This window comes from Mesoplodon mirus, assembly GCF_964341445.2.
Source record: "Mesoplodon mirus genome assembly, chromosome: 12".
NCBI classification, from domain to species: Eukaryota; Metazoa; Chordata; class Mammalia; order Artiodactyla; family Ziphiidae; genus Mesoplodon; species Mesoplodon mirus.
In genome coordinates this window covers 69,967,723-69,979,225 of record NC_138988.1, presented here as the reverse complement: position 1 = coordinate 69,979,225, position 11,503 = coordinate 69,967,723, and the positions used below count along the sequence as shown (strand labels likewise).

General features: G+C 45.4%; 1 protein-coding gene across 1 annotated transcript in view; it reads right to left on the bottom strand.

The window, feature by feature from the left end:
* TBC1D22B (TBC1 domain family member 22B) overlaps window positions 1-11,503 on the bottom strand; it is a 64,423-nt gene continuing 52,920 nt past the window's right edge. Inside the window, exon 13 of the mRNA XM_082638829.1 lies at window positions 1-1,910. Coding sequence (XP_082494955.1) covers window positions 1,782-1,910 — 129 coding nt within the window. The 3' untranslated portion in view covers window positions 1-1,781. The remainder of the gene's footprint in view (window positions 1,911-11,503) is intronic.

Sequence of the window (11,503 nt, the reverse complement as noted above, 5' to 3'; positions counted from 1 at the left end):
TTGGGAACACAAGTGTCTTTCTTTAATTAGTCCATCGAGGGAGGGTCACAGCCCTCTCACTCTGTGAAGGAGACTATTGAGGCACACTGAAGGGGAAAAGGAAAGGGCTAGAAAGAATGCCTGAGAAACAGCTCCTGATGAGAAATGTAACATGCCAGCATGGTGGGCTTCACTGGCAGACTCAGGGCCTTACCCACAGGGGAAAACTGCCTGGCTTTCCAAGAGGGTGCCGGCTGCCTGCCACCTCTTCACTACCAAACACCCAACATCCAACACAGGTCACACATCTCATGAGCTGTGTGGGGTGTGATGGTGAGTCGGGGACACCGAACACCTCTCTCTCTGGGAAGAGCCCAAAACCCCAGGGACACACAGGAACCCCTCTCCTTGGCACTGACCGTCAGTCACAGCTTCTGTCTTGAATACAGTGCTGACTTAAAAATGTAAAAACAAAAGCCCTCCCCAGCTTCCAGGGGAAAGGCAGGGGCTAAAACATGCAGAAGGGCTTCTGCCTCTGTAGTCCTCTCTCTGGGAGGCTGCTAGGGGAGAAGGGTGGGGAGCTCTGACCGCTGAAGACGTGTAAGGGGCACGGCAGATGCTCCACAAAGGCCTGGGGCAGGGATTGAGGGGCGGGGGGCGGGGAGAGAAAAACTCTGAGACACTGATGCTTGGGTTGGCTGCCACCCGGTCTTCAAAGCAGCTCCATCTGCTTGGCTGTGCTCACTCTAGCAGACTCCCATTCACTTCCCTCACAGGAGGGCACCCAGAAACCAACCTGGAGGTGCTGAAGCCACCTGCCTGGCAACTTCATTTGTGCTAGTGACCTAGATTGCTTTCACATGTTGATGCACATTATAAATATAAAATCATATCTGCTACAAAGAAGACATATATTTATACATCTTTACCCATATACATAGTAACACAATTTACACATAGTATCTTGGAGTGGGTCATCATGGAAAAAGGGTCTGGAGAGGTAAAAAGCCCCTTCTCCCTCCCCTGCCCTGATCCTTCTCAAGGGATGCTTGTGTATGTGGTCACTGGGGCCCTTCCCAGCTGGTTGCAATGGGGATAGTCTGGACACAGACATTCAGACATGTAACTAAATGCTGATGGGTGTGTATACTCACATACACACACAAACGCAGGCACGCATACAGATGTCTGGTGAGAAAAGGAAAAATGAAATTCCTAGCCCTTGGGTGTAGGCCTCTTCCCAGAGTTATAAGCATCAGTGCCTCCTCCATCTGAGAACAATGGTCTTAAAAAGCTGCCCGTCACTGGCTCAGACTTGGGCAGAAGGGGAAAGGCTAGGAATTGGGGGTAGAGGGGAGGGGCCAGGAGTCTTTTGAAAACATAAGGCGTTTTTGACCTGTGAGCAAATCAAACTATGTCACAAAAAAGCAACAGTATCAGTTGGAGCTGGGAGGCAAGAGACAGCCAGTCCAGGTAGGGCAATGTGACTGGAGACCCTGAGCCTTCCCCTGCCTCTGTCCAGTTTCTTTTAAAGGGGCAGACAACCCTGTACCTCCTTTTCTGTCCTCTCCCAGAGCTGGGCCCATCCACACGTCATGGAATACTGACAGTGGTCCAGGAGAGCCATCTGGAGACATGGAGTGGTGGACAGGCACGCCAAAAAGTTAAGACCTGGGTGGCGGATGTGAGCTTTTTACAGCAGGAGTGGTTCCTGGCCGGGGTCCACGGCTCGCACAGTGGCCACAGTGATCAGATTGCCATCAGAGATGGGGGCAGTCTGGGTCCCCGCGGGGAGACAGCACCTATCGGCGGTAGTGATTGGGGGCGTCGGCAAACATGTACTTGAGTCTATACGCCTCAGCGAGGAGCAGCCCAATCTCTTCGTTGCCCCAGTGTATCGTAGGTAGGTTTTGTAGCAGCATGAGGAGACCCTGGAATGCAAGAAAGGACTTTCATCATTTTATCACTGACCAAGGGACCGGCAGGCCCTGGAATGGAGCCCCTTCTCCTGGGTCATGCATCCCAAGGGTCTGATCTCCCTCCTCCCAGGCGGCACACAGCCCTTGGGCCCTAGTTCACCTTCAGGAAGGCTTGAATAGCCTCTGCTGAGTCTCTGACCCACTAACACCTGCTTCTTTAATAATATTATAAATAGAGAATGACAACAATAAACAAGGATCTTTAAAAGAGAAAACTAAGCACCCATCATCCAAATATACCTCTCTTAATTTCAAAGTAGTCCTTTTTAGTCTTTTTTCACACGCATATTTCTTTAAATAGTTGTAATAATAATTATGATTTTACATGTTTTTTTTTTAATTTTATTTATTTATTTTGGCTGTGTTGGGTCTTCGTTTCTGTGCGAGGGCTTTCTCCAGTTGTGGCAAGCAGGGGCCACTCTTCATCGCGGTGCGCGGGCCTCTCACTATCGCGGCCTCTCTTGTTGCAGCACAGGCTCCAGACGCGCAGGCTCAGTAGTTGTGGCTCACGGGCCTAGTTGCTCCGCGGCATGTGGGATCCTCCCAGACCAGGGCTTGAACCCGTGTCCCCTGCATCAGCAGGCAGACTCTCAACCACTGCACCACCAGGGAAGCCCTACATGCTTTTTAACCATCCTTTTTTACTATAATTTTTGTGTTTTCCCATGCAGCCTTCAAAAATGATTATTCTCAATGTCAGTATTCTAGCATGTGGCTATACCTTAATTGACTCAACCCGTTTCCCTTTTTTCCTTTTTATTAGATACTTAATTTGTTTCCTTTAAGGAAACAAAACAAAACAAAACCTTTATTGATAAGGCTGCTATGTACCCTTTGGCATTTGACATCTTTCTCTGAATCCCAATGTTCACTTGTAATCACTTTATTTATCCTCTGCCCTGTTCTCCAAAGACTCTCCTCAACCAACCGGTCCAGCTGATTTCCCACTGTTCCCAACATATGAGCCTCATCCAGCCAGGTCCACTTCAGCCACATTTATCTGTGCCTCCAGGGTTTAATTTAGGTTGTTCCTTTCACTTGGAACACCTCCTCTTTTCTCCTTTCCCTATCTAAATCTTATTCAGTTTTCAAAGCCCAGGTCCCTCAAACAGCTCCATGGAGATAGCCTATTAAAGAGGATATTAGAGTAAAAGATGAATGTGAGGATTTCCTTGGTGGCGCAGTGGTTAAGAATCCGCCTGCCAATGCAGGGGACATGGGTTCGAACCCTGGTCCGGGAAGATCCCACATGCCGTAGAGCAACAAAGCCCATGAGTCACAGATACTGAGCCTGCGCTCTAGAGCCCGCAAGCCACAACTACTGAGCCCACGTGCCACAACTACTGAAGCCCGCACGCCTACAGCCCGTGCTCCACCAACAAGAGAAGCCACCTCAATGAAAAACCCACCTGCCGCAATGAAGAGTAGCCCCCACTCGCCGCAACTAGAGACAGACCGCGCACAGCAATGAAGACCCAACGCAGGCAAAAATAAATAAATAAAATAAATAAATTTATAATAAATAAAGTAATTAAATAAATTTTTAAAAAATGAATGTGAGACTTTAGGTTATCTCTGTAATTTAGCTACCCATGCTTCTGCTGCTACTTTGTGTTCTTTCTCTGTCTTCTTTCTGAACTGGATATTCTTCTTATTTTTCTGATTATTAAAGAAATAGTAGCAAGACAAAACCCAGAGATAAAAAGAGACTGACAGATTTGATACAATTTTGAAACCTCAATATGCGGAGGCACAAAAACAAGGTTAAAATATAAGAAACTGACTGCAAGAAAATATAACACTTATAAAAGACAAAAGGTTAATAAATAACCACAATAAAAAAAAAGGAGTGCCTACAAATCAGTAAGAAAAAAAGGAAAACCACCAAATGGAAAAAACGGATGCGAATAGATATATTCAAAATATCAATGGCCCACCAACATGCTAGAACCCTGCCTTTGGCTGATTTGCACCATCCAGCAATGCTTTGTAGTTTTCAGTGTAGAGGTCCTGCATATCTTTTATAAAATTTCTTCCTTTAGTAATAGAAATTTAGCAGGGCACAAAGCTGCCTCGGCACATCAAGGCTATGTATGGCCAGCATGATTAAGTTCTGGCCAATTTTGGAGACAGTGTAACTCCTGGGTTCTGCCCTAAGCTTACCCTTCTCTCCTTCCTAGAAAATGACTATGAATGGAGGAGTGGAAGTGGTCATCTTAGACCGTAAGAATAAAGCTATATGTTGAAGATGGCAGAGCAACATGAGAGAAGAAATCCGTGTCCCTGATACTCTGGAGCCCTGTTAGCCCTGGACTCTGACACTCAGACTGTTAGTTGAAGAGAAGTAAACAACTACCTTGTTTTATGCCACTATCATTCTCTGGTCTTGGTTTCAAGAGACAAGTTTATATCATCTTAACAAACACAGGCCACATCTATCAAAACCAGAAATGCAGGTAATTCCCTGGCGGTCCAGTGGTTAGGACTTGGAGCTTTCACTGCCGGGGCCCAGTTTCGATCCCCGGTCAGGGAACTAAGATCCCGCAAGTTGTGGCAGTGCGGCCAAAACAAACAAACAAACCAAAACAAAAACAAAACAAAAAACCAGAAATGCACATGGTCTCTGATCCAGCAACTCAACTTCTATGTACCTCTCCTCAGGAAATATTCGCACTCCTGTACAAGGGTCTGCACTGCATCACTGCTTCAAATAGTGGGGAAAAGGACACGAGGGAAGTGTCTTGTCAGTATGGGACACTTAGATAAACCAGTTATCCAAATCATGAAATACAAGGCATCACCTGTAAAATGAAGCAGGCCTACATATGCCAAGGTGCAAAGATATCAAAGACATTTTAGGGGGGCGGGGGAACAAGCAAGTTGCAGAAAAATACTCATAGTACGATCCCACTGAAGTAGAAGAAAAAACACAACTATATGTTTGTATATGTACATAGGTATATAAAATTTTTAGAAGGCTAGGTGGTAAACTGTTAACAGTGGTTACCTTTGGGGATGGGAGACTTTCACTTTTTCTCATCATACGTCCCCTTGTTTTCAATTATTACAATAAAGTCTTTGTATATTACCTACTTATAAAATTTTTTTCGAGTAATACACATTCTCTGGAAGTTTAAAGTTTTGTTTACTTTGTAAAAAAGTAAAAAATCGAAAAATAAATTACCCTTAACTTTATAATCAAGAGGAAGCCACGTTTAAACGTTTTGGCATATTTCCTTCTAGTCCTTTTTCTGCACATTTTACACAGTTGAAGTACTTTCTCTAAATAATTTTGAATCTGTTTAGCATTTATCATAAGCATTTCCTCTAATATTAAAAACTCCTTTTAGACATTTTCAACGGCCAAAGAATTTTCCATGATGCAGATGTACCATAATTTACATCTTCCTGCTTTGAGCATTTAATCATTTCTAGTTTTTCACTATAATGAAATTATAATGAACAGCCTTGTGCAAAAAGCCATATTTTAGATGATTTCCTCGGGCTAAATTCCTAGGAATGCAATTACTGTATCAAAGGGCATGAACATTTTAAAGGTACTTAAAGCTCATCCAGAAAAATGCTCATTTCCCTAGATCTCTACCAGCACTGAATACTCTCATTCAACAAGCTTTGTTAATTGTAACTCCTGTCCCTGAGATTTCCAAGCCTGAGAACAGAACTCAAAGGCATAAGTCAAGGGAATTCCCTGGTAGTCCAGTGGTTAGGACTCTGCGCTTTCACTGCCACTTTCACTGCCAAGGGCCTGTGTGGCGCAGCGAAAAGAAAAAAGATAAATCTGTAAATTGGAAAACCCTGCACTCAAGTTATTATTTTAATGTTTTCACAATTTTTGTATAAGCATGTACTCATGTAATGTGAAAAAAATACAAAAATGGGGGAAATCATATAGATCTATGCTTTCTGACATTATAGAACACCCACTATATTTTGTACAGTGATAAAAAGAGGTTACAAAAACAACATATACAAAATGTTTCCATGAACAGTTATGTACATACAATATGTTTTTATTCATATGGATTTGCATGGCAAAATGTCTGGAAGGAGATATATCACCTTTGTGTGGTAAGATTTCAGGTAACTTTTTTTTTTTTTCTTTTTGCTTACTGGTAGTTCTAATTTTTCTATAATGGTTACACACACTTGCATAATTGACAAGCAAAAATAACCAACAAAGGGGTGACCTCTCTAGAAGAGAATATTCTTTGATAGGAGAAGCTCTACCTGTAATTTCCAATTCTTCTAGTCTTGCTAGAAACCTCCCAGAAGCCTTGAAATATTTCTTCCCCTGACCAAAGTCAACCTCCCACCTCTCTGAAGGGCAGGGAGGCTTAGGTGGAGGAACCATTCTGCCACCTGGTGGCCATGCCTAGGAACTGTGCTGCCCACACAATGCTGTGACAATGGGAACCCTGCCCATGCATTGATAAATTAGGGATAAAGAAGTAGAAACCAAATTCTCATGTGTGGGGAAAGAAGGTGTTAATCACAAATCAGGTGCTTTAATCAAGGGGTAGAGAAGAGACACTGCTAGGGTGGGGAACAACTGAACATTTGTTACAAAGCCAGCTCATGGGAGCATTAAGCATAACATGCAGTCAGGTGAAACACTACAGTCGTGAGAAGACAGCTTGTGGGGCAAACAGCAGAGAGTGTTTCCACGTTAACAGAAGGGGGCAACGGCTTTCAGAAAAGAAAAGCTCAAAATGGCTGAAAAAGGTACCTTCTGAGAATCCACAGATTCCAAAGGAAACGGAATATTGCAGAGGAAGAATCTGAGCCATGTGTGAGGGGGTGGGGGGAAGACAACAATTAGACAAGGGGGCCAAAGGAGAAGGGATAGTATGTAACAAGCAAAGAGGCCTTGGTAAGAAAAAATGCAGGGGAAAGTCATTAGAGAATGTCCAACAGATGGAAGAATTGATGAGGAAGAGGGGGACCATGAAACATAATAATCTTCATAATGGTAATTATCATTTACTGAGCACTTACTACTCACCACATGGGGTTCTTCACACGTACTCTACTACCACATTTAATCCTCACATCAACTCTATGAGGCACTTATTATTACCTCCATCTTACCGATGAGGAGACTGGGGCACAGAAGTTAAGGAAGTTGCCTGGGGTCAGAGCATAATGCTAGGCTGGGATTTGAACCCAGGCAATCTGGTTCTAGAGCTTGTGCTCATAACCACTATACTATATGCTGCATGCCTGGAGTAAGAAAAGTGGGACATGATGGAGAAGGAATGAAAAGAAAAGAAGTCATAGAAGAGGCTGTTTGAAGGAAATCTGGAAGAGCTGATTAATTTTACTCGGTAATAAGGGCCAAGGACAACCAAAGAGGATGAGTAATAATTAACAGCAAAGAACTTACAGGTCACATTAAATATATACTATTAAATATGACACTGTGTACAGAATCACCTAGCAATACTAGAACATTCTTTGCAAACGTTAAGTATGTATTCAGGCATGTAAAAATACTTTCCTAGTCAAATCAGTATTTTGAAACAAATCCCTCGTTTTGAGAATCAGTGAGGCAGCAAAACAATTCCCTTGGTCTCAATAAAAACTTTCAAAAACATGTCCTTGTATGTAAACTTTTTCAGTCAAGCGTATTCATAGGCTTCCCTGGTGTCAAAGCACCTAGTACAAGTTCCCCCACCAGAGAAAGCCGAGTCCCCCTCCAATGTTTGTTTTGTTTACATGTTGAGGAATCGTGCCCTTTCTCACACCAGCTTGTTCTTGGTGGAAGATCTTTAGGTCCCAGGGTTGTCTCTGAACCCTTCTGGGCAGGATTCAAACTGGCAATTTACTGGATATCTGTGAAGATGGGGCCTGCATTTGGGCAATGTTTCACAATCCTACCCTTAAGTCCCTGCAGAAGTGGTGGGTGGACGCCATCTGGTTCAAGGGATTTATTTACATTTAGTTTGTTATTTAGGCCTGGAACATCCCACGGGCTTAGCACTATTTCATTTAATAACTCTGACCTATCTCCTACAGAAGTCACTTTCAGAGTGGGAATCTCTCCAAGGTTTTCTTCCATAAGATGAAAGCAAAGGATTCTAAGACCAGCTGCTACTCTGGTTTAGAGTCATCAGCTGGTCCCACAACTCCTCTGCCAGTTCCCTTTTTATGTATTTAAAGGAACTGTGGTTATAAGTCTTAGAGTTCCCTGCCTGGGGCTTCTCAACATCACTTCTGAGCCATCTGTGGGGTCCCATGCTCTCCTAGACTCTCAAAGATGCTGCTTTTCCCGAGGGGACGCTTTAGGCTGCAGGTGACCAGGCATTTGCTCAAGTGCCTGTTCTCTCTGACTTACATAAAATAATGTATCTAGGAAATTATTACCTCCATAATAATGGAGGAGGGGGAGGGGGACCACGTAAACCAAGCTCACGTGCCCCAGGAAGTGCCTGGCCAGGCCCTGAGGGAGAGGCATCAGAGCATAATCCATGCCCGGAGCACAGATTCCAGGTCTCTACACTTACTCCCTGGGTGATCTTGGCCTAGTCAATCTCTCTCTGTGACTCAGTTTCCCCATATGTGAAATGGGGGTAGTGATTACAACTTATGTTGTGGGACTGTTACAATGAATTAACATAGAGAGACATTTAGGATAGTGCCTGGTACATTAAAAGTACTAAGAAGTAGTTAGATTGAACCTTATTAAATTGCCAATACTTGATTGTTTTGACCTATAAAAATAATTTCATAAGATGCAACCTAACATTATCACCATTATTCTATTACGCCAGCCCAGGCTGAGGGCCAGAATTGCCGAGGCCCCCTCTACCATGAAAGAGCCTTGGTGCAGCTCTGCTGGAAGCTCTCATTTGAAGCAGCCTATGGCCCTGTCTGCCCCTACAGCACCTGTGCACGGACACGCCTGAGGTTCCCTTGCTCAGAGGTCTCAGGAAGGAAACTTCTTTTTGTTGTTGTTGTTGGCTGCGCTGCGATGTGGGATCCTAGTTCCCTGACCGGGGATCAAACCCGTGCTCCCTGCAGTGGAAGTGCAGGGTCCCAACCGCTGGACCACCAGGGAAGTCCCAGAAACCTCTTAAAGTGAGCCTCCTGTGTCAGTTTTTGGTCCCCTCTCCCAGGCAGACCCCAGACAATCGCCCAGCTAGGGAGAGGTAGATAGATGCCTTTCTTCTGGGCACTCTCACCACAGCCGGGGCACCGCCCTTTGCCCCTGCACCCTCTGAACACCTCCTCTCCAGCCCCATTTGGTCATCCAGCTTGGTTTCACCCAGGATTAGCCTAGCACAGTTTACTCAGATAAGTTTAAAACCACTTAGAGACGGGTTTCTAAAGCTGTCTTCACTTCACTGCTCCCCGGACTCAGAGAGTACATTGCAGGAAGTAATATTAGTGATAATAAGCTCACTGTTTTGAGGGCCATATGTAAAGTACACCAACAGCTTCACATGTAGTGATTTGTATAATCCTCATAATAGTCCTAGGAGGTAAGTACTCTCATCCCCATTTTACAGGTAAGAAAACTGAGGCATAGAGGGCCAATTTACTTGCTAAAGGTTGCACACCTAGAAAAATGGCAGAGCTAGGGTTTGACCCCAGGCAGACCGGCCCCAGAGACCGTGGCTTAACCACTGTACTATTCTGCATAGTCCCCAACTTTAGAAGGAGGGTTGCTGTGTCACCCTATACCCTCAGCTGGCTCCCCTTCTCTGCTCTTTAAGGGTGATACATCGCCAGTCTGCTGAAACTGCCACAACTCTAACTTTTATATCTGCAGCTACTTCACCTGATTTCTCTTCAAGTCACTCAGCTTTTAGCCCTAAAAACTTCTCTCCCCCAGGGGCTTCCCTGGTGGCGCAGTGGTTGAGAGTCCGCCTGCCGATGCAGGGGAAACGGGTTCGTGCCCCAGTCTGGGAAGATCCCACATGCCGCGGAGCGGCTGGGCCTGTGAGCCATGGCCGCTGGGCCTGTGCGTCCGGAGCCTGTGCTCCGCAATGGGAGAGGCCACAACAGTGAGAGGCCCACAGACCACAAAAAAAAAAAAAAAAAACTTCTCTCCCCCAGACTAGGCCTGTCTGGCTCTCTGGGATACCTGTATTCACTGACAGAGCTTCCTCTGCAGTGATTTCATTGCAGGCAGCCCTTTAGCAGTTAGGATGTACGGGCCTTCTCTCTCTACAGAGGTCACAGAACAGCATCTCACAACCCCACACAACGCTCTTCTGCCCTTGTTCCTCACACCCGTGCCATGCTTCTGTCCTCTAAGGGACACCGCTCGTCTATCCTAACACAGCCAGGTGCAGTTTTTCTTTTATTATTCATAGAATTATAGAACTATGGATTTAGAAGGAACTTTAATCACCCATTCTGTTTTGTCTAAAGGAAAGAGGGGAGACTCCTCTATGAGTAGGACTAGCTTAGGTGCTAATAAGCTGACAAAAAGTCCACTGTCATTCTGTGGGTTAGTGCAGAAAGACCTCAGGTCCATCAGATAATCGAATATGCTACCCAGCATAGAATACCTCCATGTCTACCAGAGTTTTAAAGTCACAGACTATTGTCCTGTACTCTATCGATATTGTGAATGGCTAAAAGCCATTCCAGGAATCACGTCCACCTCCCTGAGCTAATCTCGGAAGCACTTTTATCACATATGACAAGGCCCTCCGAGCCTGGCTCATGATAGCCAAACTAGACTTTGTGCTCTCGATATCCTGCTCCACATCAACCACATTAACAAAACTGACAGCTCGCCCAGCACATGGCCAGTCCAGGCCCTTGTTCTCATTTATCCTAGGGCGTTACACATGCTGCTGGTTGGCAGAAGCTGTGGAAGCTGTGGCTCTTTATCCACTGCCTGCAGCCTCGGCCCCATGGCTACCACCTACTCACAGAAGCCCACTCTTTCCTTTTTTCTTCCAAAGCCCTTCCTTGGGCAAATTGGGTCCTGTCTTTCCATTTATCTGCTGAACAGGCTTCTGTGCTTTAACCACCTAACACCAATTATAGAGTGGGACTTCCCCGGGGGTCACTTGGAGATGCTGCTGTCCTTGAGAACGCCTACGGTATCAGTTAGAACTTAGAAAAACATTCAACCTCCTCTGGCTTTTCCCCTCCCTTTTTTTTTTTTTTTTTTTTTTTTGCGGTACGCGGGCCTCTCACTGCTGTGGCCTCTCCTGTTGTGGAGCACAGGCTCCGGACGCGCAGGCTCAGCGGCCATGGCTTACGGGCCCAGCCGCTCCGTGGCATGTGGGATCCCCCCAGACCGGGGCACGAACCCATGTCCCCTGCATCGGCAGGCGGACTCTCAACCACTGCACCACCAGGGAAGCCCCGTTCCCCTCCCATTTTTAAAAGGAATATCTACCCATTAAAACAAAAGCAACCCCCAAACCCCTCAGTTCAGCAACGGACAAAGCAGAAAAACAAAAGCCCACTGCCACCCCCAGAGATTAAGACCACGAACTGCCTTCAGCCCTCTCTCTCTGCAGATGGCAGAGCCTGGCAACCTGTCTCCTCAATCCCCACTC